This window comes from Mycena indigotica (assembly GCF_014461135.1).
Source record: "Mycena indigotica strain 171206Taipei chromosome Unknown Mind.scaff0009, whole genome shotgun sequence".
NCBI classification, from domain to species: Eukaryota; Fungi; Basidiomycota; class Agaricomycetes; order Agaricales; family Mycenaceae; genus Mycena; species Mycena indigotica.
The window spans coordinates 1,561,792-1,587,157 of record NW_023503008.1 but is presented as its reverse complement, the minus strand read 5'-3'; the positions used below and the strand labels follow the sequence as shown (position 1 = coordinate 1,587,157).

At 50.1% G+C, this 25,366-nt stretch overlaps 14 protein-coding genes across 14 annotated transcripts; 5 read left to right on the top strand and 9 right to left on the bottom strand.

Moving 5' to 3' along the window:
* Nucleotides 1-108: 108 nt before the first annotated feature.
* MIND_01036800 (DH domain-containing protein) lies at nt 109-3,349 on the bottom strand (the record flags this gene model as incomplete). The annotated part of the gene is made up of 5 exons (XM_037366956.1): nt 2,526-3,349; nt 1,722-2,475; nt 874-1,674; nt 754-815; nt 109-706 (listed from the first exon to the last, which is right to left on the bottom strand). Exons 1-5 carry the CDS (start codon nt 3,332-3,334, stop codon nt 109-111), a joined length of 3,024 nt encoding a protein of 1,007 aa, XP_037216350.1. The 5' UTR covers nt 3,335-3,349.
* Nucleotides 3,350-3,388: 39 nt separating this feature from the next.
* MIND_01036700 (HIT domain-containing protein) lies at nt 3,389-5,045 on the top strand (the record flags this gene model as incomplete). The annotated part of the gene is made up of 6 exons (XM_037366955.1): nt 3,389-4,025; nt 4,081-4,278; nt 4,326-4,554; nt 4,606-4,645; nt 4,696-4,809; nt 4,860-5,045. The coding sequence occupies 6 exons, from the start codon at nt 3,389-3,391 to the stop codon at nt 5,043-5,045; spliced, it is 1,404 nt and encodes a 467-aa protein (XP_037216349.1).
* A 53-nt stretch (nt 5,046-5,098) lies between these two features.
* MIND_01036600 (uncharacterized protein) lies at nt 5,099-6,767 on the bottom strand (the record flags this gene model as incomplete). The annotated part of the gene is made up of 8 exons (XM_037366954.1): nt 5,099-5,193; nt 5,245-5,528; nt 5,578-5,772; nt 5,825-5,968; nt 6,027-6,401; nt 6,448-6,490; nt 6,543-6,557; nt 6,608-6,767. 8 exons carry the CDS (start codon nt 6,765-6,767, stop codon nt 5,099-5,101), a joined length of 1,311 nt encoding a protein of 436 aa, XP_037216348.1.
* A 110-nt stretch (nt 6,768-6,877) lies between these two features.
* MIND_01036500 (uncharacterized protein) lies at nt 6,878-7,439 on the bottom strand (the record flags this gene model as incomplete). The annotated part of the gene is made up of 4 exons (XM_037366953.1): nt 7,309-7,439; nt 7,148-7,255; nt 7,018-7,096; nt 6,878-6,967 (listed from the first exon to the last, which is right to left on the bottom strand). Exons 1-4 carry the CDS (start codon nt 7,425-7,427, stop codon nt 6,878-6,880), a joined length of 396 nt encoding a protein of 131 aa, XP_037216347.1. The 5' UTR covers nt 7,428-7,439.
* Nucleotides 7,440-7,471: 32 nt separating this feature from the next.
* On the top strand, nt 7,472-7,737 carry MIND_01036400 (uncharacterized protein; the record flags this gene model as incomplete). Its single annotated transcript, XM_037366952.1, has 2 exons — nt 7,472-7,573; nt 7,618-7,737. The coding sequence occupies 2 exons, from the start codon at nt 7,472-7,474 to the stop codon at nt 7,735-7,737; spliced, it is 222 nt and encodes a 73-aa protein (XP_037216346.1).
* A 211-nt stretch (nt 7,738-7,948) lies between these two features.
* On the bottom strand, nt 7,949-11,306 carry MIND_01036300 (CTLH domain-containing protein; the record flags this gene model as incomplete). The annotated part of the gene is made up of 12 exons (XM_037366951.1): nt 7,949-8,013; nt 8,057-8,130; nt 8,189-8,249; nt 8,297-8,423; nt 8,476-8,550; nt 8,598-9,002; nt 9,050-9,123; nt 9,174-9,497; nt 9,544-9,727; nt 9,777-9,867; nt 9,914-10,458; nt 10,509-11,306. The coding sequence occupies 12 exons, from the start codon at nt 11,304-11,306 to the stop codon at nt 7,949-7,951; spliced, it is 2,823 nt and encodes a 940-aa protein (XP_037216345.1).
* Nucleotides 11,307-11,429: 123 nt separating this feature from the next.
* On the bottom strand, nt 11,430-12,850 carry MIND_01036200 (CTLH domain-containing protein; the record flags this gene model as incomplete). The annotated part of the gene is made up of 6 exons (XM_037366950.1): nt 12,563-12,850; nt 12,388-12,519; nt 12,245-12,345; nt 11,758-12,199; nt 11,559-11,713; nt 11,430-11,511 (listed from the first exon to the last, which is right to left on the bottom strand). Exons 1-6 carry the CDS (start codon nt 12,830-12,832, stop codon nt 11,430-11,432), a joined length of 1,182 nt encoding a protein of 393 aa, XP_037216344.1. The 5' UTR covers nt 12,833-12,850.
* Nucleotides 12,851-12,916: 66 nt separating this feature from the next.
* Nucleotides 12,917-14,181, top strand: MIND_01036100 (uncharacterized protein; the record flags this gene model as incomplete). The annotated part of the gene is made up of 3 exons (XM_037366949.1): nt 12,917-13,191; nt 13,238-13,788; nt 13,838-14,181. 3 exons carry the CDS (start codon nt 12,917-12,919, stop codon nt 14,179-14,181), a joined length of 1,170 nt encoding a protein of 389 aa, XP_037216343.1.
* Nucleotides 14,182-14,189: 8 nt separating this feature from the next.
* On the bottom strand, nt 14,190-16,825 carry MIND_01036000 (AA-permease domain-containing protein; the record flags this gene model as incomplete). Its single annotated transcript, XM_037366948.1, has 20 exons — nt 14,190-14,388; nt 14,440-14,523; nt 14,573-14,656; nt 14,705-14,767; nt 14,820-14,829; nt 14,879-15,127; nt 15,180-15,203; nt 15,251-15,336; nt 15,392-15,471; nt 15,527-15,699; nt 15,747-15,794; nt 15,839-15,907; nt 15,955-15,972; nt 16,022-16,112; nt 16,160-16,194; nt 16,227-16,360; nt 16,408-16,440; nt 16,489-16,532; nt 16,587-16,594; nt 16,654-16,825. The coding sequence occupies 20 exons, from the start codon at nt 16,823-16,825 to the stop codon at nt 14,190-14,192; spliced, it is 1,704 nt and encodes a 567-aa protein (XP_037216342.1).
* A 211-nt stretch (nt 16,826-17,036) lies between these two features.
* On the bottom strand, nt 17,037-18,411 carry MIND_01035900 (AA-permease domain-containing protein; the record flags this gene model as incomplete). Its single annotated transcript, XM_037366947.1, has 10 exons — nt 17,037-17,097; nt 17,151-17,345; nt 17,395-17,440; nt 17,487-17,522; nt 17,579-17,623; nt 17,681-17,752; nt 17,802-17,868; nt 17,916-18,129; nt 18,175-18,268; nt 18,324-18,411. The coding sequence occupies 10 exons, from the start codon at nt 18,409-18,411 to the stop codon at nt 17,037-17,039; spliced, it is 918 nt and encodes a 305-aa protein (XP_037216341.1).
* A 117-nt stretch (nt 18,412-18,528) lies between these two features.
* MIND_01035800 (GTP binding) lies at nt 18,529-21,205 on the bottom strand (the record flags this gene model as incomplete). The annotated part of the gene is made up of 8 exons (XM_037366946.1): nt 18,529-18,947; nt 19,001-19,357; nt 19,407-19,700; nt 19,748-20,344; nt 20,390-20,590; nt 20,639-20,818; nt 20,863-21,018; nt 21,076-21,205. The coding sequence occupies 8 exons, from the start codon at nt 21,203-21,205 to the stop codon at nt 18,529-18,531; spliced, it is 2,334 nt and encodes a 777-aa protein (XP_037216340.1).
* Nucleotides 21,206-21,337: 132 nt separating this feature from the next.
* MIND_01035700 (GTP binding) lies at nt 21,338-22,748 on the bottom strand (the record flags this gene model as incomplete). Its single annotated transcript, XM_037366945.1, has 10 exons — nt 21,338-21,559; nt 21,611-21,761; nt 21,811-21,903; nt 21,953-22,014; nt 22,062-22,098; nt 22,146-22,202; nt 22,252-22,374; nt 22,422-22,465; nt 22,519-22,605; nt 22,653-22,748. 10 exons carry the CDS (start codon nt 22,746-22,748, stop codon nt 21,338-21,340), a joined length of 972 nt encoding a protein of 323 aa, XP_037216339.1.
* Nucleotides 22,749-22,834: 86 nt separating this feature from the next.
* MIND_01035600 (OTU domain-containing protein) lies at nt 22,835-23,737 on the top strand (the record flags this gene model as incomplete). Its single annotated transcript, XM_037366944.1, has 3 exons — nt 22,835-23,053; nt 23,098-23,235; nt 23,285-23,737. 3 exons carry the CDS (start codon nt 22,835-22,837, stop codon nt 23,735-23,737), a joined length of 810 nt encoding a protein of 269 aa, XP_037216338.1.
* Nucleotides 23,738-23,965: 228 nt separating this feature from the next.
* On the top strand, nt 23,966-25,319 carry MIND_01035500 (uncharacterized protein; the record flags this gene model as incomplete). Its single annotated transcript, XM_037366943.1, has 2 exons — nt 23,966-24,752; nt 24,805-25,319. 2 exons carry the CDS (start codon nt 23,966-23,968, stop codon nt 25,317-25,319), a joined length of 1,302 nt encoding a protein of 433 aa, XP_037216337.1.
* Between the last annotated feature and the right edge of the window lie 47 nt (nt 25,320-25,366).

The following is a 25,366-nucleotide window of genomic DNA, read 5'->3' as shown; positions in this document are numbered from 1 at the left end:
TGTGAGTACTGATTAGAACGAGAGTGGTATACGAGCTGGACATTACGCAGGCAAAGAAAGCACAGAGAAACGAGAACACATAGGTTAACAATATAAGAATTGTCAATGTCAAGACTGGTTCAGGGAGGGGTCTTGGGCCATCATTTGTCGGTAGAGGCCAACACCAGAGTCTTCAGAGGGGGCAGGAGACGAAACGCCTTTGGCAGGAACAAGCCGTGTAGAACTTGAACTGGGGCTCGTTAATGAAATGTTGCGCGTGCGTTTGGCAACGTTTGAGCTAGGAGCGGGAGATTGTGACTTGGTGCTTGTGTTCCATTCAGGTCGGACGGGAGTGGTCGTGGACTTGGCAGTATAGTTCACATTGCTGTCATCTGCTGGTCGCCGTGATGTCGGCATGGCCTGTGTCCTCCGGCTAGCTGGCCGAGCATTTGGCGAAGAGTCGCCAGAAACTAGGCGTGTTCCGAACTTGGCATTGGCTGACGATTCTCGGCCATATGCAGACCCAGAACCACCACCACGTCGCACAGCAGGTGCGCCTCCTCGAGGTTTGATAACAGGCTTTTGCACTGTGATCTTATCGGCACCCCAATACGAAAAGCTCATTTTGCTCTTCCTATCGGAGTCATCCGAATCACCACCATCCTCGTCATCATCGGGCATAGGTACAATTCGTGGTTGATGCACCTGTGTTCGGGAGCGCGCAACACTGCAAAATGGTCAGAGTGAGCAGAGCTACACGAAAAGGAAACCAACTCTTCCATGGAAACAACGCCTTGGTTCGGCTGAATAACATCACCAATTGCCCAAGTTTCGATCTTGAACGAAGAAGCAAAAGTTAGAGGCTATGTTCGGCAATATTAAGGATCAACACACCTTGAGGAACTTATAGAGATTGCGAGGCTTCGTGTGAGAGTTCCTGCGGCCAGTAGTCGCATACTTTGACCGCCCTTGAAGCTCGGGTAAGGAGTTGGTCCGAGAATAAGTTGAAGAAACGAGGGGAAGGGAAGTGGTTCCTGTCCGTTGGCACTGAAGCACAACGTCGTTGAAGACCACAAGCCAGAGGTCTTTCTTGCCGCCAATGCCAGAGCCGCTGTGAAGGACATCACTCAGTCGTTTGAATGAGGATTTCCCTCTGACGTTCTTGTTGGTCAGCACTGGTGGCGGGGATGAGGACTTGGGTGGGCTTAAAGAGCTGCCGTTCGGTGCACATTGCCTCTCTTCGACCAGGACTCTTGATGGTTTGGGTAATGCCAGTTGCTTGACTTTGTCCAGTCCCTCGATTCGCGCAAAGACATCCCTGGTCTTGTCTCGCTCCTCCTTTTGAATCTTTTCATCCTCGATACTGCGTACAATCGTTTCCACTTCCGCGACCATTTGCAACGTGCTTTCGTACTCGAAAGTACTTGGGTCAGTGTGGAAGAGTAGATTTTGGAAAAGAAGGGGGTATTTGAGTAATCGCTGGAACGGCTTTGATAGTGTGATGGCGAGACCGGTTTCACCCTTCTCGCTAGCACTCTCCTCAAGCTTCTGAACGAACTTGCACACTTTCTGCCACTCAGCAACATCCTGTTTCTTGGGTTTCTTGGTTGAGACATTAGAAAGCGCGTCGTCGACTTGTTCGAGAGCACGCTCTAAATGCAGTACGTAGGTTGCATAGCCATGGAAAATGTCGGACTAGAGATGCCATTAGTGAGTCTTTGGGGCGATTGATGATCACTTACATTAGATACAAAAACGTCAGCCAAAGAACGGACAAGCGGGAATTGGTCATCGTATCGCTTTTTTAGAGCCTCGGACAGCCGTTTATGACCCTCGAAGACGCCACTGTCTACGACTTCAAGGCAGATACGGAGGTCTTCAGGGAGTTGATGTGGAGCTACCGACTCCCCAAAAATGCTGTCGTTGGTGGTCTGGCTCTTTTTAAGTTTACGAAGCATTCCAGGCTTCGGAGTGCTGGTTTTGGATGCTTGACCCTGGCTGTAATTGCGTTCGCGCTCCCGATCAACGACCGAGGTCTGTCGATTCAATGAGTGTGTTGAACCATTAGGTTGGTTGCGGGGAGGAGGGGGTAACGAGTGGTGTGATCTCGAAGGAAATGGCACAGTTTTTTTTGTACCATTTGAACGATATGGAGAGCGGGGATGGTTTTGCTTGGCAAGCTGCCCTTGCCGGTTGGCGAATCCCCGACCGAGTTGGTCTCCGCCTTCATCCTCCTCGTCTGTGTCCAACGATTCTCCATCTATATTGGGAGTGTCTTTGTGAGACTGATTGCTTGACTGCATCACGGTTGGACTGGGCGACATGAATCGTGCAGCAATCGGGGGAAGATGGTCGTTTGACTCTACCGGCGAGTCTGTGCGATAATAGTCGTAGTCGAGATTGGGTGTTGATGACAGCTGTGGTGTCGGCGCTGAAAAGGGATGCAACATGGGGTCAATGAAAGTGTCCTTCATCTTGGCGAGCTCTTGTACATATCTAGACGTAAAATGATGGGTCGAATGGCGGTGCTTATGCTAAATGCTCACCTCTCTTCGCTGGAGATGATCTCAAACAAAACTTCTTGTCGTGTGCGCTCCCGCGAACCCAAATGGGAAACAAGGTCTTCTTCCGTAACCTCACTCCATGATGTTGCGGCGAGTATTCTACTGCCGCTGGTTGCGTTGGACATGGAAGAATATGGGGTACCTGAGCGAAGGGATTGACTTGAGCCAACGTCGCCAGTCTTATTTAGATAGGGAGAGGTGGACCGAGTTGAAGTAGACTTTACTGCAGTCTTCGCCGAGGACGCGAGATCGGTTTTGGAAGATGAGGCGCCAGTTGAAGTAGAGCCACGAGGTTCCTTGCCATGAGTAGCCTGGAAGCGTGACACGGAGGTTTTCAATGGCACTGTGGGTGAGCTTGTAGCCTCGCGATCTAAATTGGAGGGAGTTGGTGGTGGAGACTTGAATGCAACCTTCTTCTGAACGTCGCTATTCGCCACACTCGTATTTGTCTTTCGAGAACTCCGACCCGCTGAATCTGGTGGCGCATCTGGTCGAGGGGAATTTGTGGCATCAGGAAGGGGACTGCTTGTCTCGTTGCGAGGGGGGGTTGGAGTTGGGGTCGGGGAAGAGTATGGTGGGGTTGGAGTGGTATTTGTGGATGCTGCTTCGCCCGTAAAAGTTGGCACCAACTCGGGAAGTGGTTTAAAGGAATTTGGCGTTGAGGTTGACCGTTGGGCAGCTTCCGGGGGCCATGCGCGTAAAGGCGGAAACTTTTCCTTCTGTAGGGCGGTGTTTTCTCTGTCCTTTTCCTTCGTACCGCCCAGATGAAGCCTTGAAAGGAACGCCTTCATCGCGGCGGACAACGAGTCTGTCACAGTCACACCCTCTTCTTTCGTCTTAACCACATGCTTCCCGCCCCAGAATCCAAAGGGCAGCCAGTCATTGACTTCAATGGATTTTCCCTCATTCAGTCTGACGATGGCGCGTCTAATGGGACCGGGTTGTGGCTAGGCGCTCAAGTTCTCTCTGCTTTTCTTGGATCATCGAATGCCGTCAAAAAAGGCATGCATGTCATGGAATTTGGCAGTGGGCTAGGGCTAACTGCTCTGTATTTGGCGGAAAAATTTGGCTGCAAAGTCGTCGCGTCTGATTTGCCTTGGGTCATCAGTAAAGTTCTCGCTCCCAACATCTCCAACAATATTGAGCGGCTTTCCGGCACTGTCCTTGTCCGAGAGCTTGACTGGACTATTCCACCTGGATGCTGGCTCTGGGATCATCCCACCATCATTGCCTCACCCAACCACACTCCACCCATTGCGCAACATCTGACGACGCCCTTTGATTTGGTGTTGTCAGCGGATACCATTTATCGTGCCGATCTCATAACGCCGCTTCTCCGGTCACTTCATGCTGTCTGTACTCAGTCTTTAGCGCTATCAAACCGCTCGCCAATAGTATTCGTTTGCCTGGAGCGACGGGATCCTTTACTCACAGACAAGGCTCTGAAAGAAGCGGAGGATGTGTGGGGTTTTTCTGTTCATCGTATACCTGGGCATAAAGTAGCAAAGGCCGTAGAAAAAATGTTCAAGTGGAATAGGTCTGATTTCGAAGGGGTTGAGATACACAAGCTTGTCCTATACCCAAAGAAAGACTCAGAGTGATGTCACGCTGATTTGCATGTCTGCTTTAACCGTCTTGAGAGGATTTGCTTTGTCTAATCCAGCAAAACTCCCTGCCTCAGTAGTCTTTTCATTCAACCAACAGACGCTTTCTATCTTCGATGCATACCCCAAAGGTTCGCGGTTTCCTTTGCCCAGCATCCAATTCAACTCCCACTTCAAGCGACATTTCATTTCCTCGTTTTGCCCCGTGTTCAAGGGTCGTATAGCGCATCCGAACTGTCAGACTTGCGGACCTTGCTGTCTGGAAACAAACAACGTGCCAAAGAGGTAGTAACCACCCTTGAACGCGATGCAGCCGTCTTGCGGACCGCGATTGAGTCAGAAATGATCAAGCTCTACGGATTTACCTGGCCAATACTGACTGGGTTCCATGCCGTCCCCTCTATGGCGTATGCAGTAAACTCGACCTCCTGCGATGCAACTGCTTAATTTTGCTCCAGGCACCTTCACCTCCATGTAATCTCCAACGATTTCATCTCGGTACTACGCGTTGTTACGGTCAACACACACATTGCTCACTCTCTCCCAAGGAACGACTCAAGGTTAAAAAGCACTACAACTCCTTCCACCCTAGTCTGGGTTTCTTCCTTCCCGTGGACGATGTATTGTCTTGGTTTGACGCGGAGCCATCATATTTCACTTCGGTACTTTGTTAACCGGGAATACGCGTCGAACACGTCTCACGTGAGCATAGATGGCCAAACTCAACGCGAAAGAGTACGAGCCGCTGCTAAAAGAGGACTTGGTGTGCTGGCGATGCGATACGACGATGAAAAACATGCCAACACTCAAGATGCACCTCCAAGAAGAGTGGGACAAAGTCGTCAAACGCGAGAAAGCCAAGCTGGAGAAAAAGCAGAAAACGTCCGAAGTTGCGTAGTTGTTGTGTCTATCTAGTTTTACAATCCGCTTGATTTCGCTTGGTTCTAACAGTTATGCTGCAGCAGCAGCCTTAAGCTTCGCTGCTTCACGGGAGCGTTCGCTCGCTTCCCGAATGGCCCAAGTGAGCTCATAAGTTCTGACTGCGTCTGAAAAAATGTCAGGCATTGTGTTCAAGACACAGAAAGGGTTGAACATACCTTCATACGAGCTCAAGATCTGAGCCGCCTCTGGGTCTTCCTCGATGTCCTCGATAATGTCGATCAAGTTGGAAACCTCTGAGAAGAAAGGATCGTCATCAGGGAACCTAACCATTTGCTCGTTGTCGTCGCCTGGTTTGCGGATATATAGCGTTGGCTGCACATATGGGTCGACAAGCTTCAACATGTACCCATCCGCGTAGACCTCAAGTTCGCAGCTGTAGTTGGTGCCTTGCAGAGAGACCACATGAGTGAAGCTTCCGACGGCTCCACTATCATACTTCCTGGAGAGATTTTGAGTAACTGGAATGAGGCGGCAAAGGTTGAACCAACCAAGTTGCTGAGGTAACACGAGGAATGCGATTTTCGGGTGCAATCTTGCTTTCATCAACAGCCATCTTGCTGAGTGCGCCTGCATTCTCGTCCCATTCAAGTGAATGTGCATTGACTGTGGACATATCGACTTCGCCTCCGAAGTAACGGGAAAGATCACAGAAATGGGTTCCTTGTTCAACGATGGGACCGGCACTAAAAACACGGGATTAGCGCGTTGAATTGCGGACCAAGTTATTCTATTGACCTCTTGGATTTATCCCACCAGTCTGGCTTCGCAATAGATTCGTACGCACACGCGTAACGCGCGATCGTGGCCATGACGGTGAGATTGTTTTCATCGATAATGTGCTTCATCATCTGGGTAGCTTTGAGGTAGCGCAGCATGTAGCTGGTGGACTCAACGTCAGAGTGAAGGAAAATGAAGGCTTAAAAAAAACGGAGCGAACCCGACAGAGCAAATGGTCTTGGAGTCTTGAATTGTTTTCGCGATGGTGAACGCGTCTTGAATTTCGCTCTTGGGACCAGTCGCAATGGGCTTCTCAATAAACATGGCCACACCAGGGAAGAATTTGAGAATCTGCATCTCTATGTCGCGTCCTGGCGCCAGAGAACCGCGAAACATAGGAGGACTGCCAACAATGACCGCACGGGGTCGATCCTTGGGCGCCATATTCTTGACAAAGTCCTCCAATGTCTTGAACACACGGGTGTCTTGATAAGCAGACACGACGAAAGAGTCACATTTCTTTTGCAACACCGCCGTTGCGCGTTCGATGGCGGGATCAATGAGCGCGACAACTTTCAAACGACGGCCAAGCTTGCTACATGAAGAGATGAGTCAGAGGAGATTGGATCGCAGCTACGTACTGTTCAAATCGGAAAGAGTGATTCCAAGGACCTTCATCGGAACCTAACTTGGGGTTGAACGGGCGATCGTGAAAGAGGGGATAGTTAGGGCGAACCGAACATGATGTTTCCTATGGTCGATTTAGCAAACTGGTCAGGGTTATATGCTCGATAAGCTGACCTGCACCGATGAAGAGGACGTTGAAGTCATCGGAGCCGCCAATGTGGACAGTCTTATCCATAGGTACCAGACGCCATGGGTCGATAGAAGGTCTACGAGAAGAGAGGCCAGATGCCCTGCGGTCTGAGGGACGACGTTCAGAGGCTCTGCGATTTGCCATGGTGGATGAGAAGCAAGGTGGAGTTGACTATGACATAGCTGGGTATAAATTTACAATTCCGTTTTAACCTCTTTGTTACACAATTTATATTGCTTTGGTCTTCTAATCCTTCAGCTCGACGGTGGCTCCATAATGTGTTGCTCCTTCCTGGCCAGAGCCAATCTCCTTCGCTCGGCTGCTTCAAGACGGTCCGTCATGGCCTTGACCTGCTTTCAGCAACCACCAGTTTAAGCTTCTGCCAATAACTCACTTTCAGTTCTGCTTTGAGTTTCTCATTCTCTTGTGTCAGCTTGAGCACACTGCTAGCCCTCTTCTGGACCTTATCCGTTCTTGTGTTTACTTGAGCGCGTGATTTCATTCTGTACGCATCGCTCACTCACGTTGGCGGTGGGTTCGATGGAGACAGAATTGAGTCCAGATCAAGCTCGAGATCGTTGCTGAGTGGAATTTCGGGCAATATCGGCGATTTGACCGTCTCCGGCGCTCTCCTGTGGAATGAATCAGCGACAATGAACGCCGAATATTTGGCAAGGAGACGGACTCTTCTGACGCCTCTGCTAACGCGTCCGTTTCCTCCTCGTTTGACTCCTGAGGCACTGGCTGCTCTTCCCTACGTTCATCAACATGGGCTTGAGGTTGTTGATCTTCTTCTGAGGCCATGGTGGTCGTAAGGAGAGACGGTCTGAGCTTGTGACAGACAGATCATGCACTCTGGTTATGGCCTCCTTGTGCTCTCTGCCGTTTTCTTCGCATTCGCAAGCTACGCGGTCCTTCTAAGCGCCTTCTTTCCCCTGACGGGCATATTTGTAAATCTCCTTCTGCTCGATGTCTCGACTCAACTGTGGCCCAGCTATTGGACTTGCTTGCCAACGACCATCACTACAAGTATTTTGTGCTCCTGCTCGTCCCCACAACCGCATATTTTGTCATCGCCAACTGGGTGGGCTGGCAGTTCTACCGGAATTCGTGATACAGAATAAGTTATGAATAAATAGAGTGGTGAGCGCGTCAAGTCCGACTTGGCCGTGGCTGCAGCTGACGGAGTTCCGAGAATAGTGTCCCGGTCTCCCGTCGAGGCAACACCGCTGTCTCTCTTCCAACAGCATTTGATCTCGCAGGGCTGGAAGCACGTGTTGTAGGAATTGAAAACCTTGACCGACGTTGAGGGCTTGGGTCAGACCTCAGACTACGAGGTCCTCTGGCCAGTCTTTGTACTGGCCTTCCTTCTTCGCTAGCTTCATCGTCGCTAATAGGCTCCTCTGTTCTCACCGACCGTCGAGGAAACACACCGCGAGAGACAGGCGCAGCCGCAATCACCCGAGGGTTCGTTCGTGTGGTGGGTAATCGCATGTATCGAGCTCGTCTAATAGGCATCCATAGTCAGAAGTCCATTTCGTTCTCTTTTTAATATGACCACTTACGCCACAGCTTTCAGTGCCGCTTTTGTACGGTATAGTTGCACCCACTTGCTCAAGGATTTTGCTACAAAATCTGAGCAACATAACTGAAAAGAAAACCCAGTCACCCACATAACACTGATTTTGACCGGAAAGTGTTGGCGTCTTTGCCTTGTAGTGCGCGTGGCAAAGCAGCAAGCCAGGTCTTCCAATACTTGGCTTTGAGATGGGACGCATGGAACTGAATGGCTGGCGAAGACTGCATCGAAGGTCAGAAATAAATAAAAAACCCAAGCTAGAACAGAAAGCACCTTGGTCTTCCCATGCCATATAGAAAACGCGCGAACAAGGGCATTCCGCTGGTGCTGCAATATCATCGCATCCTCCTAGAGCGACTTTCAGGCATTGACTTTTTTCCCAACTGGAGGCTTACCAAAGGTTGAAGTCTCTGCTGTTTGAATCGGTAACGCCATTTGTCCCAAGCAACCGATTTAACACTGAAGTGCATTTCGGCCTCCTTTCGTTCTAAAGTGACGCGACGACGAGCAGTTGTCCGAGCGGCGGATAGCCAGCGGTGGAAATATTTGCGGAGATTTTCTGTGTGTCTCGTCAAACAAGCATTACTGACGCCAACTACTGGTGACTCGCCTTCCCGCTTGACAATTCCATAGCTTTCCATCAGTCTGAGTTGTTCAGCATGACTGCTTCTCGCTATCTTCCATTTCTTGAAGGCATTCTTCAGCAGCCAAGTATCACGGTCGAGAGTGACTTGGAACTCTCGGTTCTTCACGTCAATGGTTCTATTCGTCCAGGCAAGGAGTGTGTTCTTGAGGATTCGCTAGCAAGCTGATGAGTGATATGACTGGATTAGATGTGGTTGCTTACCTGAACGACTCTATCGTGGATCTCTTGTTCCGCTACCTTCAGAGTTCTCCTGCGGTACGCACGTTCAAACCAAGCTAAGAGAAAGGGTGTCAATGGGGTTCAGGTAGTTCATGAAACGAAATACCATAAAAGACCCGCTGGGTTTTGCGTAATTCCAGAACCTCAAGGGCGAGTTGGCGTTGTCGCTCAGCAAACCTTAACCGAATCTTGACCCATGCGGAACGAAGGAGGAACCTCTTATGGATAGCAACGGCTTTAGTTGCCTCGACACGTTGCCGTTCAACCTGCGCCTTCCACGCAAAATAAAATGTTCGGCGGACAAGGACTGCATCGCAAAAGGCTGCATCTAAATGCGCCTTCTTGTGACGAGCATGAGCCTGATACCATTTTCGCAGCGCTACCTCTGCCAAGTATGAGCTTGGGCGTTGAGAAAACGCGAGAGCATTGGCTTGAACCTGTTAGCCAGAAGAACCAGCCAAATATTGCACACTAACCTTCAAGCCTCTGCTGCTGACGAATTCGATCCTTCCAAACATTCCAGGCCTCTCGCAAGCGACGATTGTCCGTCATCCATTCCAGCTTCCTCCCGAGATATTTTGTTTTGATCGTTTTGTAGGCGGCGCGTACGAGCGAGGTCTCCCGAGTCTGAGAATGCACATTTACACGGTGATCTAAAGCCTAAGAAGAAGCGTTAGCGCGGCGCTTATTATACTGCAACTGAACCAACTCTAAGTCTTCGACGCGCACTTTTCCATGCCCGTATTGCGTGCTTCTGAACAAGCTTAGCATAGAAATCATCCGCAATCCGGAGTTTTCCACTGATATATAGTGAGCATAACGTGACTTGTCAATATCCCGACTCACAGACGGCTTTTCCAAGTATCCATCACCTCAGTTTTGACGCGGAGCGCGACATTCTCTGTCACGATGCGATAGCCAAGTTGGAGTTGAGAAGCGTGTTTCCAATAGTACCAAGCTCTTTCCACGACGCCCCGATCCACCACAAGAGAGAATTGGTCTGCCCGTCCATCAAGTTGATCGAGGCGAACCGTGGCCTGCTTCCAACGAGAGAAATACCGGTATAGCAGGGAGTAGGTGTGATGGCGAACTGCGATGCGAGTCTGACTAGCTTGTTTCCAACGTTGTAAAGTTTGCGTCAGAACCTTGCGTTCTCTTTTACCGCGAATGATTTTCATTTTCGCTCGCATTTCTGTTCTCCATCGTGCCTGACGCTTCTCCCTGGATCGGAGTTTCCATTTCGAAAAAGTACGCCGCAGTCGGAGAACGTCAGCCAAGTGGACAAGAGAGGCGAAGCGGTCTTGAGATGCAGCAGTGCGAAGACGCCATTTATGAATACAGAGACGGATCACATGATTATTGCGGGCTTCAGCAACTTGCGCATCTGTGTCCTGAGTCTGTTCAACACCAGATTCTAGCGGAATTCAATCTGATTACTCACCACGATCCACTCATACCCAGCTCTCCACACCTGCCAACAACGCTCCAGTAACCTGTCCTCATGGAATTTTATGGCGTCCGCCTCGGCACTCTCCATCTTTAGTTTCTTCCATGTGTCGGCTGCATTGACGACACTGCCGCCTCGTTGCCTAGCCTGAGCTATGCGTTGACGGGCGAGTGCTGATGCCGTAGGTTTGTCATCCGCTTTTTCACGCATGGCGGCTCGGTACGAGGGAGGGGTCGTTGAAGGGGCTCCAATTTGCTCGGTGGCATCTGAGCTCGTGGCATCAGTGTCCCGAGCAAACAGCCGACTCCGCGCGGGGGGTGTTTGGCGGGAAACAGACGTGAAGTCCGAAAAGGGTGAGGGTGCCCTCCTGGGGTGCCTTTCATCGTCCGAGTCATCCGTAACGGGCCTGCGGAGTCGTGTAGGTGGTATGTGTTTTGTGGGCTTCTGAGAAACATAACCTTGCTGCAACTTGATCATGCGCCATTTATCCGCCCAGCTGCCCTTCAATGTACCCAGTTTGAGTAGCTTCCCATAAAAAACCACTTCGGAGGTGTTCAGCCCACGTTCCTTGAGTACCGCATTATAGGCGGTGAATATGGCGGGGAATGTTGTTGCAGAGCCTGCCCGCTCAACTATGGCATCCAATAACTCCACTTCGGAGGGTGTGAGGCCCACAAGTTCACGGATAGAGACTGTCGACGAGCGGGAAGCATCTGCAGCGGATAGAGTAGAGGCGAGGAGCGATTCAGAAACTTTGGCTGGTGAAGATGACCGTGTTGGGCGAAAAGCCATCAACGCGTGGCGAAACGGTCACATGCAAGTGTGACACATTGTTTCAACACGGACATTGTTCTACATCTGAACGCCTCGGACAGCTAGAAATACACATCTTTCCTCCTACGATACAATAGTCAGCTAGAAGTATACCCTCATAGCAGACGACAAGTTCGACTCCATTGGACAATAAGGACACTTGACCCTTCGGTCTGCGTCGTATCTGTGGAGGAGGTCAATTTAGGGAAAAGCGAAGACCACAAAACACACCCCGTGGGCTTGCTGAGCTTGTGGAGACTATCCTTGGTCACAACATGTCCACAAACCATCATCATAGGAGGGTTCACGTCGCTAGCTTGTTCCTTCGACACTGGACAAGTAAAGATGGAATGGTAGCGATTCTCTGGTGGCAAGGGTATTTCGATCTGTTTCCATAAGATAGGGCAACATGAATTGAGAACATTCTCACCGGAAGCTCGTCCACCTGACTCCACTCGCTCTTCCGCTCTCGCATGACCTTGCGGCCCTTTTCGATTCTGGCGAGTGCTCCGCCACCCCCAATATCTCCTACAACACGGAGTGGAACTTGACGACTCATTCCGAGACTGGCGCAGTACTCTTTCGCAAAGAGTGGCTCCAGGTCAAAGTGTAACGAAGGGGAGGCCAAGTCTGCATAAGGCGACGTTTGCAACTTGGACAAAGGAAGATACGCCATGCAGCCATACAGTCGCATCAGCTCCCCTTGGTGCTCATCAGTGAAGGCAGTCAAGCACTCTTTGCCATAGGAAAGAGCTTGCATAAAGTTCGGCGGGTGTGAACTGAGTAGGAGTCGAATAAATTGCGATCGATGAAGGTTGAACTCTAGGGGTGAGGAACGGCTCAGTAGAAATTGCTGATTCTTCGCAACCCATCTACCAGAGTGAGTAAAACTAAGATGCAAGGAGTTATGGACTCACCCAAGGGCTGGACCAACATCCTGATTCCTCAATGCTTGAAGAATACGATGAAGGTCAATGAATTGGGCACGAAGCTCTGCTGGGATATCAAGTGCACATTCCTAGCGATTTCAGTCCGACTTCAATGAGAACATGATACCTACCTGGAGAAATACTCCTGCCGTGTCGAATTGCCCAGTGCGCAATAGATGAAGGGCTATGGTGCGCTCGAGAGCAGTGATTGAAGCGGGGGATGAGAATATGTCTGGATAAGATGGGAGTGGTGTCGGGAATTTCTGAGAGGTCAGCAATGGTAAAGAGAGGTGTCACTCTGCTCACTTTATCGAGAGCCTTCCCTAGACGAGAAACAGAATTATATACTTCTTTCTGACGCTCTTCAACCTCCTTCTTCTTCGAGTCGACGGCTTGTCCCAATTCTTTGATCACTTGGTCGGGTGTTATTCCGGATGCTGCCGACTCGGAAATTGCATGTTTTGCCTCCCTCAGTGAGATGAGAAGTGCGTCGAGTGAGTCTGATATGGAGGGTCCCTTTCCCTTGCTCGCTGTAAGCTTCTCTAGCTTCGCTAGTTCCTTCAATGGCGCGTCCATGTCGAGGGAGTGAATGAAGCCAAGTCTGTGACATCTGGTCACACTCATAAGCTTCTTCGATCAGCACCACCAATTTTTCGATAAATGTTTCTCGTGGGCGATGAACTAGGTCATCTCAAAGCACTGCACATAAACGCTTCAGGAACTCCATCTGAGCTCGTCCAGCTGGATAGCGACTCAACCCCGTCTTCTGTTGCCGCCATCTCTGTTCGCGAAAGCAAGGTCGCAGTCGCATTTGCAAGTGGCTTAGTGACAAGATATACGTGGGACAGAGACAAGGAACTCGCACAAACATCTTCTTGGAAAGAGACGCGACTACGACCTCAAGAAACATTTGTTGGCTTACAACAATCGGAGAGGTCAGTTTATCATCTTCACTCCCTATAATAACCCTGATTCGTGTAGAGGCATATACTCTTGCACATCTAATGGGGCTCTTCGTCTTGTCACAGACGATGGCGAGACTTCTCTCGGATCGCTTCCAGCGCGTTTGTGTGTGTGGAGACATGATCCTGCCTCTCAAACATTCTCGTATGGTGGCAACGAGGTCGACGTTTCAGTGTGGGACTCTAAAGCAGCATTCGCTTCCACAGATGCTAGTGTCTCGTCCTCGAAACGAAAAAGAAATGATTTATTCCCGGGAGAAACTTGGAGGTCCAAGAATGTACAAACAGATAACCTTGGCCTTCGACAACCTATTCGCATTACAACGTTGAACTATTTACCGTCAGCCTCATCTCCTCAACTTCTTGCCGGGACCCAGCTGGGTGACCTTCGCCGCTATGATACGCGAGCCGCTCGTAGGCCTATATCCCAGTGGGCTGGGATCGCCAAGACAGGCGGAGTCAAAGTATTGGAGAAAGGTTTGGCTGACCACGAGGTGCTTGTAGGCGATCATGGGTGCAATCTCTCCTCCGTAGACCTGAGAAACGGTCGCATCGTCTACTCATACAAAGGTCAAATAGCTCAATATAACCATTTTCTTGCCATCTAACTATCTAATAGGTCTTTCTGGGGCGATTACCTCTGTGGCTCCATCTTCACTATCGCATTCAGACGGTCGAGGAGCACACTTACTGGTTTCCACGGCGCTCGATCGATACTGCCGAATTCACACCACATTTCCCCCGCCCGCTGTTGCTGGTTCTAATCAGGACAATAGCAGCAAGGGTCAGGTCATTGAAAAAATCTTCACCACCAGTGTGCCAACCGTGGTTGCGTGGGACGGTGTTCATCAGACTCCCGTTCAGCCGCCCGACGAAGACGACGACGTATGGGACGAAATGGAAAACATTGGGAGTGATGATGAATCGGATCGTAGAAAGCGTCGTCGTACAGAAAACAAGTAAGGACATCATTAAATGTTGTCCCACGCTCTGGCGAGCCAGCCTTTGGGAGTTTGTCCTTTCTCCTCGTCCAAGAACTCTTTCTCCGCATCGTCGATGGCCTTCAATCCTGTTACTAGGTCCACTTTGCTGCTTGGGATGGCCTTGGTTTTGTAGTAGAACTTGTACCCGAAGTACAGCAAACCGAACACCGGCAAACCAATGTAAGATCTTGAAGGTCCTATTAGACTTTTGCTAGCATGACTAGGATGGAGGACTTACGTGACAAATGTGTCTTTGGTGAATGGCATGAAAGTGTCGAAGCCCTTGAAAATGAGGATTATAATGGTCGATATCAGGGCAAACCTAGGGAGGATCAGGGTTTTGTTCGCAAGAGCGATGGGTCACCAATTACCAGCTTCCGTATGGTTGGAAAGGTGCCTTGTAAGGGAGTTCGTCGCGTGATTTGCCTTGGACCCGAAGAGCTTTCATGAAAGCGCTATTTTTCGCGTCAGCCAAGCTATTGACAGTACTATGGAAGTCGCACATATGTGAAGCGGAGATGCAAATCCACGTAATCGCGCCGAATGTGCTGACCAAGTTGACGAACCTGTGGAAATAAGATTAGAAAAGCCAAGCATGAAGCAAGCTGGAATCCAAACCATGTGAAGACTGTGAAGGAGTCAGACCAGCGACTAGCAGATGCTTCAGATTTACTGACCTTTGGCGCTCGACGCAGAGACATTCAAGAACACAAGGCAGCAGAACAGCGTGCAAAGCGTGAGAGCCGGCCATGGAACACCATTGCGGTTGACGCGACTGAAGATGGCTGGGGCCTTGCCTTCGACGGCGAGACCGTAGAGTGTACGGGATCCAATGTAGAGGTCAGAATTGGCTGCAGACAGCACAAAGGACAGAATGGCTGCGTTGATGATGTGGTTGAGGACACGAATGCCGACGAGCGTGATAGCTGGTTGGTTGTGTTAATTCTAGGTTCATTGAGCGGGAATGTTTATCATTACCAACGACAAATGGCGAGGCCGCAGCTACAATCAAGTTCAGTTTTGAGAGTCAACTGGATGATAATTCGAACCTCCAGTCTTGGCTTTCGTTGCGGTGAACAGAGTCTTGTTGGTCGAGGGTACGATAAGACCGATGACAAATACTCCTCCGACATAGCTGGAGGAATTGTCAGTGGGTTCATCACTGTTGAATGTGTTAATGTGTTACGCACAAAATGAGGATTCGGAAGAACGTCCTCCGGATGGCAATGGGGATGTTGCGTCGGGGATTTTGGGCCTCTCCTGCAGTTACCTAGAAACCATTTCAGTCTAACCCATTGTTGTTTTGTTCTGACTGAGAATCGTACTCCAACAAGCTCCGTACCAATGTAAGCGAACAGAGCATTTGTAAGGGTCGCCCAGAATCCTAAGAAGATGGATAAAGACTCGTCTTTGACGATGTCCAGTTTATAGTGACCCATGGGTCCATAGGGTTTCTTCCAGTAACGGAACCCAAGGCGGTCGTGGTGAGGATTTCCACCTGTGCGAGGTCAAAGGCTACGTTCCGCTCACAGAAAAATAGCATACCGAGGTCAATTACGATGCCCATGATCAACAGTCCAATCAAAGTCACCACTGAAAGAACTTAGCAAGAGACGAAATTTGACGCAGAGAACAACCTTTTATGCTGGAGAACCAGAACTCGAGCTCTCCGAAGACACGGACTCCAAGCAGATTAATTACAGCAACTTGAGTGATCATCAAATGGGCGAAAAGATGACCGAAACGTCCTTACTGAAGACGATGAAGATGACTGAAATAGGATCAGACGGCAGGCTCAAGCGAAAGGTGGGTTTTCTTACCCATCCAGGCCTCGAGAGGGACCTTTCTACCTCCAGACCAATAACTAATGACCACACCAGCGGCGTTGATATTATTTGGTGTTACGATAAGCTGTGTCGCAGTCAATACCGTCGAGTATGCGAAGGAGCACAACTGACGTATTTTAGCAAGTAGTTCCATCCAAGTGCAAAGCCTAATCATCCTGTTCAGAATGAGGAAATGAACAATATGGATAAAACGTGCCGAGAGCAGGATCGACGAAACGCGTCGCGTAACCCGCGAATCCTTTTGAGTGAGGCAGGTAGGCTGACATTTCTCCCAGTCCCACCATCACCATCCAGCACACCGCGCCAACATAACTAAAAACTTGGTTTAATTGTAGTTACTCAGCGATGGCCTCACTCACAGATAGCCCAAGAACAGACCCAAAGGACCGCCTCTGCAAAGAGATCACTCCAGGGTTGTCGGAGAGTCAAAGGACACGTACCGAGTAAGCGCAGTTCCGGAGCCAATGATAAGACCGGTTCCTACCTAAAGTGGAAGGTGGGCTCAGCATTCCCTCGACGCGAGCTACAGATAACTTACAGCTCCACCTGAAAAAAAAGAGAACAATGTTCAGCACAACGCAGTGAAAAAAAAGGATAATAATGACCTAGGGCAATCATACTAATTTGCCTGGCGGTGAGCCCGCGATGGAGACTGTGGTCAACGGAGGTTGGGTCGTTCAACTCGTTGGGGTCATGGTAGTATTCGTTGTCGACAGACGCCAGCTCGACGCTGGCGGTGTCGCTTGTCTTGCCATATTGCTTTTCGTCGTCCGACATGGAAGAGGCGTGAGGGCAAGATGGGAGCAAGAGCCGTGTTTCGACACCAAACCATAAGTATTGAGAAGACGCCAAGAAACATCACTATCTCGTTATCACCACCCACCAGAGATCTCCCGGCTAAGGTCACTGCCCTGTCACACTTCAAGAACCCCACACGAACAGGCACAACCGAAAAAGAAGACGCTGGTATTATATGATGCTGAGTCTTCTATAACTTGTGCCTAATCTCTTTGTTGGCAATCCGTATAAACTGTCTAGCAGGAATTCCACTGGTAGAAAGGCTTCAGTGGAGACACACAGCTGTAGCTCCACCACCGCTGACCTTGCAAATCTTTCTGCTTGTGCAATGCTTTCCCTTAAGTTAACGGCGTCCATGGAATTTTTCTCATCCAGGCCCTTTTTCAGCAACCGTTTCACCTCGAAGATTGCTGAAGGATCTAAACCTTCCATGTCATCCAGGACAAGCGCCCGAACAGCTTTGTGAAAGCTCTCTACCGACTGTTGAGGGAATATTTTGCTTGGAAAATGACCATTCAGATGAGTTCGTCTCGTCTCTGTGAACCTACTTTATGAATCCACATTGCAGGAGCTCTTGCGCATCCTTTTTCTTTCCTGAAATTCGTTACATGTCAAGCCCGATAAGCCACGCGTGTGTTACCCCAGATCAACGCTTCGTTGGCTTTCGCCAAGCCCACTACAAGGTCCTTCACTTGAATCTCCAAGTCAACTGGGATGGTCAACGGAACTTACTGCGATTGATGAAACTGACACTTGATCCACCTTCCGCGATAATGCCTTTAATACAGCTGTTAGCCAAACTTTCCAAGTTGTCGCGTGGGCGGCCAGTCTTACCAATGAACGTGAAGGGCACTGACAGCCACGCATTCGGTAGAGAATAGATAAAGTCAAAGTAGCCCAGGAAAGCTGTAAGAGTCTGTCAAGGTTGCAGTCCCGCCGTCGCGGGAAAACCTACCCGCCGCGATGCCTGCCAAAGTTATGGTCCGAAAGTTCAGCATGAACGAAGGAAGGGAGTCATACCCCTTGCGAGGCTAAGCAAGTGGGACAAGCAGTGTATCGTTCAACGTACATCACCGGGCCATTGAGGGCCGCAACCAGAATCTTGCGGTGGCTGTAGAGCTATTAAAGAGAAGAACTTAACAATTAAACATTGGCCGGTGAGGAAATAGCCTACGGCTTGACCACAGTCGGTCGTGCTGAGAGTTACCGCCTTTAGAAATGCCTCCCGGACATTCCCTATGACGGAGTCCTGCGCTGCGCCAGCTGTTTTTACGTCCGTTCCGCTAAGTTACTCAGAGGCGGAAGTCCAGATTAAGCAGGGAACTTACGCGCAAAACCATTTCCCGGTTCCCTGCCAGACAGTAACAACAACATCGTCCCGCTTGTCGATGTCGCGGAGTGCTTTGGCGAAAGCATCATAGTCTACAGAGGTTGTGACCGTTGGTTTACAAATTCAGGCGGCCAATCATTCGCGTACCCTCAACAGTAAGAGAATTCAGCGAATCTGGGCGATTCAAGCATATGGTGGCTATTCCAGCAGAGATATCGACAGTGATAGTGCTCATGGCCCGGTAGCGAATTGTGGAGAAGAAGAAGACGGGTCAAACAATCAATTTATTGAGGAACCTAGTCGAACTCGGGTATAAGGAAGCCGGTCAAAATTACGTACACACGATGATCCATCAAGCCCACAAATCTAGCAGCTTTTGTGTTGCCTTGGATAGCAGATCCGCCTCCCCGGTCTGTAAGCCTTCCGCAACACCCTCTACTACCGGCCTGACGGCGTCCTTTATCCGCCCCAATTCCGGGCCAGAGGTATGGCGTGTCAACTGCACAAAGAACGAGCACACATTGACACGGACCTCCATCTGGAAGTTGACTGGGTTGTCGACATTTCTTAGGACAGCAATGAGCATATCAAGTGCGTTTCGTGGTATCGTTGGCCGTCCACGAGTTGATGGCGTGGTCACAACTGGCGAACTCAAGTCACTGCCTGACGTTGGTTGCTCGCTGCTAGCGGAAGCCGGAGTGGATATTGGTTCACTTGGAGGGGGTGCATCCGAGGGGATCGGCGTTAGAATGGCGGTCAGGGCCAGTGGTCCTATCCAAATCTTTTCAGTAAATGGTTGCCAGGGAGAGAGATCATGAACCGACCACCGGATTTTATCGTGCTCATCAAGCTCAACGCAACCACTCCCTCGTTTACCAAAAGTGGGTATTTGGCACTCCGTCCGACAAGGCTTGCGAGAGCGAATGCGCAATCGTGCGTCAGAACTTTCTGCATTGCCGCATTGCGCTTTTCTTGTCGCTCCGTCACGGCTTCAGCTGTGTTGAGCCCTTGTGCAACAGGGCTGGTCGCTGGCTCTGTAGACCACAATGACTTGATTGCGTTTACCAGCACGCGGGTCCCTTCGCTTCGAATTGCAGTTGACCGTGTCCGTTTAACGAGGGCCATTATCAGAGAGAGCCCCGTCGGTTCATCTCCGAGTATCAACGTGAATGTGTTTTCCACTGACCATACTTATCAGTTTGGAGCGAAATAGGGTACGATAAAATGTACCATTTGCGTTGCACATATGCTTGACGACACCAATCGCACTGAGCTGAACGATGTCAGCCATCTCGTCTACCTTTTCATCCCAAACGCCGCTCTTCGTCATACGTTGAACAACCTGAGCCTCCGACAGTGCGTCATGAATCACAGTAGAATGCGCGGAGGATTGGGCAAGGTGCTTGAGCAACCCGATGACACCATGTTTCATTTTGATGTCAGTTAACGGGGCCAGGAGATGGGGAGAGGTCAAACATGGCGCCAACGAATGTGGAGGAGACAACAAGACACTCGAATTCTTTTCTGTATTGGGGTGCGTAAGCGAGGTGCTAATCTCACCCGTAACATACCTCTTCGTGCTAGATTCCCAAGCGAGAGAGTAGCGCAGATGACTAAATCGTCCCGTTGCGCAAACGAGTCCTTCCCCGAAGCGCCAGATTCAACATCTGCCAGGTACTTCTTGATCAAATCGACCATACGACAGACAAAATCTCCGCCCGGCCTGCTCTCTGAATCATCCCAGAGGACATCTTCATTGCGCTCTTCACCAGCAACCTCAACGACGGACTTGATGAGTGCTGCTTTGCAGTTGTCGAATACCTTCTCGCGGCGCCTTCGGTCCGCCTCCAGGAAAACAGTCTGCCAGAGCACAGGGTAGTCGCCTTTCTCGATGAAGTCCAAGATAGTAGACAGGCATGGGGTGCCTCCGTGTTCCGCAGGGAAGTTGAATCCACGCGCGAGTGAGAGACGGACATCCTCTATGTCAAGAGAAAGCGATTCTAAGAAGGTACACGACTGTTCAAGCACCTCAAAGTCGGTAACGAGAAGGTCTTCGAACAGCTCAGTGTCTGCCTCAAACGTGGCAGACTTGATTGGGTATGGGGAAGAGAAAGCTTCGAGTGCCGGGGTCAAGAGGGGCAGAACGTCTTGATTGAATATCTGCAGGGCTGGAAAAGGTTTAAAAATGCAAAAGGAAATAATCCAATGCGCACATTCATCCTTGACTTCCTTCAAATCGACGATTGTCTTCCATGCCCAGCTGGACACACCACTTCGCAAAGCCCATGATTCCTCCAAATCTTCTCCCTCCGTTGGCACCGCCGAGAGCCAGGCGGCGGGAGGGTAAATAGCGGTGGACAATCTCATGATCGTCAATGCCGCATCGAGCGAGCGCAAACGCGACTTGACGGGGTCTGCGAGGGAGAGTCAGAATCCGATGAATCGTAGCGTTAGACGCGAACCATAGTTCAAGCTGACATTCAACAATACGCCAATGGCCGTCCTAACGACTTTGAGGTGGGGGATTGTGAGAGGGAGCGGTGAAGATGTCGGAGGATTGGGTATCGATTCAGCATATCCTTCCAGAAGCGAAACGACTGCCTGTGGGAGACCAGACTCTAGCAAATGGCCACGATTTTCGTCTGTTTTGAGGTCAGAAGGAGGTAATCAGATGTGAAGGACTTGCCATGGTCAATGCAGAGATTGGCAGAGACGCGAAGTAGCTCAAACACAACAGGAACGTGTGTTGATGCCGGCGTGGGGCTTCCTTGTAGAGCGGAACTGAGAAGGCTGGTCAAAGCTTGAGGCAGAGCAGTCTTCCCCAATGGAGTATGGTTATCGACTGGTGAAAGAAGAATATCAGAAAGGGTAGGAACTCAACAAAGAATTATCGCCTGACTTGGGCCATCGCGGACTCTAAGCCCATTTGCCAGTGCTTGAGCTGTCGTTTCTACATCGTGCCAGTTGCTGGAAGAAGGAGAGTTGGAGAGATCGCACAACCGATATCCAAAGTCAGTGAGAGAGGTCATTCTCGGCTCAAGCCATAGTGATGCACACGGCTTGACTTTATACTGTGATGTCCGGTCTTCAACAGCGCTCACGAACAAACAATGCCTTCTCCACACTTTTACTCAAAGAGTTGGTAGATAAAGACGGCAACATCATCTCCAATAAGTACTGGCTGTGCTCCGGGTTATATTCCAAGCCTCGTCAAGGGCCTTCACCACATCTTCTGGCAGTGCCCCTTTGGAAGAATCTTCCAAATTCATCTTAAGCTGTTCTGCACTGCTCGCCCCCAAGATTATTCCGTCACTTGGGCCCAGAACTGAGTGGTGTTGGCACCACCGCAAAGCGACTTCCGTCAACCGAAGACCATGTTTTTCCTCGAGCTCAAGTCAGACTACCGCTGCTTCAAGTACTCGGAATAAACTTACAGAAACCTGCTTGACGACATTCAAAGCGTCAAAATTGCCTTGGCGCAAGTATCTCTCCCGGTACATCTTTCCCGAAGGTGTCGAATCGTTGAACCGTCCGTCTGTTGGAACATCGGTAAGAGATGTAACCTTTCCAGCGAAGAGGCCCCCACTAGAGCTGTAGTGAGCCAAAACTGACGGACAAAACGAGCCAAACAAACGCAAGGGGGTTATAAATAACAATTCTGATACCAAATTTGCGGCAACATGGCACAAGCTCGGGCTCTATGGCACGTGTAATGGCGTTGTACATCCTTCGTCACAATTAAAAATGCGTCAAAAAACCAGGTCAAGTCATCTCACGCTTGGTATATTTTTGGTTGGATCCAGTTCTTCGCCTTGCAGATGCTCACAACCTCAGCGACCTGTGGAACAGTCCAAGTGACTTCATTCTCACTTCGCATGAACTTACCTCCCAAGACGCGAAGTTAGAAAGGCCGAATATCTCGCTTTAGGGCGTCATGGGACAAGAATGGCCACGAAACGTCTGACGCACTAGTATCCTTCGTTGTACAATTTATTCATTTCTTCAAGGGTCTCCTCGAAAGGAACGCTATTTCTGCGCTCAGCCATGCTTCAGAAATGCTTTCATCACAACTAACCTGCGATCTGGTGCATGGAGGTAGAGCACCCTCACCTTCTTGCGATTCAGAGCTTTGAGAGATGTAAAGAAAGTTGCCCGAAGATTCTCGGGTTTGTGGTCTCCTGCTTTGACAGGGTATACTCTGATTACTTCTTAGTCTGGATAGGAAATCAGAGAGGGAGGGAGTACTTGGTGTCGATGGTGGAGTCCCCGAGGTCGATCTGCGCCAGATACTGGAGAATTAGCATTGACAAGTGCGGGTTTTCGTTGGATTGGTATAGTAAACCTCCTCTGTTGTCCCTCCGCCATACATACGTGCAGTATCGATTTCTTTCTGACCGTAGCTGGCAAACACCTTGAGGATTTCTGTGCACTAGTGAACAGTTATTGATTTGTTTGTCGTTTCCCACAACCACTCACCTCCGCAATATCGGTGTTGCGCACGCTGCCTTGAGAGCCAGGAGCCCCCATGGTCATCGTACCGAAGATAAGCGGGACGCGAATGGAGGCACTCATGATGGTGTGAGAGAAAACGCTGAGATAAACTGGAAATTCGCAACTGGACGATCGCGTGACATCATCGTTCTTGAATCAACTCTCCAATGGCGAAGAAAAAGTCAAAGAAATCCCAGCAGCCTCTGGCCGACGCACCACCGGCAATCGACGACGACGAGCTTGTAGATGATCTTTTCGCCCAGCTTGACTCGCGCGATGCCGCCGCGAAGCAAGAGTCAGCAGAACTTTTGAACGAAATGCAGTCAGCCAAGATTGAGGCAGAAGACACGAAACAGGACTCGAAAGCGCGATTTAATGCTCGTCAGGTAACTAGACCGGAGGCTAGTAATCAGGTTTTAAATCGTGTCAGGCTCGTAAGGCTGCTGCTCTTGCGGAAACATTTTCCGCAACAGACTCAGCAGCTGAGGCGCGGTTGGAGAAGGAGGCCAAAGACGAGGAGAAAGACATCAATCGCGTTTGCGATGAGCTGAATGTGAAAATACACGAGGTGAGTAACCCACCAACCATTTGTTCTGTAGTTTCTCTTATCTTGACAGATAAGTCCTGACGGACACTGTCTTTTCTCTGCCGTTGCCGATCAACTCCAACTATTATCCATTCTACCCTCTGCACAGGCGACCTACGCTATCACTCGTGCTACAGCAGCTGCCTATATGTATGCTCATCCAGACGACTTCATTCCCTTTTTACCATCTGCCCACGATGACGGAGGAGAGACTGCCTTCATGTCACCCCGCGAATTCCAAGGATATTGCGCGTCTATACGTGACACTGCCATTTGGGGAGGCGAGCCAGAAATTTTGGCGTTATGTCGGGCCTACAAAGTCCCAATCCACGTGATACAAGGTGGTCGACCGCCCATTGTAGTCCACAATCCCTCGACCGAGGAGCCCGGGAAAGATCAGCCTGTGGTACGTATTAGCTATCACAGGAGAATGTACGGACTGGGCGAGGTCAGTTTCCTTTGCTCCGATCCTATGACCTACTGAAAGAAAGAGATGCAGCATTACAATTCCCTACGCGGTCGATCTACGCGTTCGCAGATTTCTCATGCTATCCAAAACATCCTGCCAATCCAATAAATTTTATTCAAAGTCCTAAAAGAGTTCAAGTACAACGGCCCAATCGCGTAAGCTTGACGCTAAACCTAAAATCTTTCGTCTGGCTCCGTCGTGCTTTCACTGTTTACCAAGTCACTGTGATGTCACACCCCTATTATGGCTCTCCCACCAGACCTCGAGCATCTCATCCTCGCAGACTACGTTGTTGACGATGACATAACCCTCCAATCTTGTGCTCTTGTATGCGGGCGATTCGCCCTTTGGGCCCAGTCCCGCATCTTCAAGCAAATTCACATTGGTCTCTATATCCCAACTGATAGGAAGCTTCGGAGTGGCATCGGCCCTCGTGTCTCCTGGTTGAACCGGCTTACGCGGCTCATGAATATTCTACAGGCCTCTCCTCACCTCGCATTCCACGTACAGACAATCAAACTCGAATCCAGTCCTCCGACATTCCTCGAATTGCTGGCGTCTAGGGAATGGCCATGTCTAAAGGTACTCCACCTTGAGGGCATTCCATCCAATAAAGATAACCTGATGTTGGGGAGTCTGCAATGGCTTGTCGCTTCCCCCAAACTCTCCCATCTAACGCTCAGTTTCGACTCCGGAGCATGGAGTGCCAGCTACTTCCGCCACATCGTTGCCCATTGCTCCCCGACTATCACAGATCTATTTTTACATGATTGCCAAAACATTTCTCGCCAGTCGACAGAGTTCTCGTTTATCGGCCCTGCGCCAAAGCGAAGTTCGTCTTCCCCTAAAATCACGACACTGGGTCTTGTTCGTTCTGCCGATGCGGTGCCAGTCCTTCGCGAGCTGAAGAGTCCCCTCAATTTGAAGGAAATACGTACACTGAGCTATGAGGGTGCTTTCCCTCCAGACCCTGTCAAACCCGTGGGCCTTTTTTGCCCCGGAATCGACCAACTGAAGATCGTCTCGAGAGGTGGCACCTGCCTCCTTTCCCCGCACACCTCTGCTAACTTGAAGTATCTTAGACCAAACATTGGGCGTTCAATTCAACCTCAACCATTACCCCTTCCTCCAGAAGATCGAGGTCGCGTTCTCAACTGGCCATCCTGCCCACGGATGGCGCTTCTTTTCTGCAATGGACGAGAGAAACTGGGTAACTGAACTGGCTCTCACCTCTCCGCACTACGAATGGCAATGCTTTGGCGATGGTGATTACCCCCGCAGCTGCCCCGGCCACACCTCCGGACTGCAACTCGACCGAGTCGCACTTGCCAAGTTTCCTCATCTCAAAAAAGTGACAGTCCAAGTATACGACAGCCTCGGATGGACTTGCACCTTTGACCACAACGTGATTTTGGGATTCCTTTATAAATCGCTGCCCGGTTTGACGAAACGGGGCATGCTGTCTGTGGTGTTTCTCCCCCTTGCCGTCACATCCCCGGAACCCGCTAGACGCAGGAAAATGCGAGAAACGTACGACACGTCGTGGCAGCGGACGACCGCCGAAGAGTGGCTAACTCAAAAGGCGTATTATAATTAGTCAGGTTCAGTTGTACCAGTCTTACTAACACTCATTTCTGTTTTGGT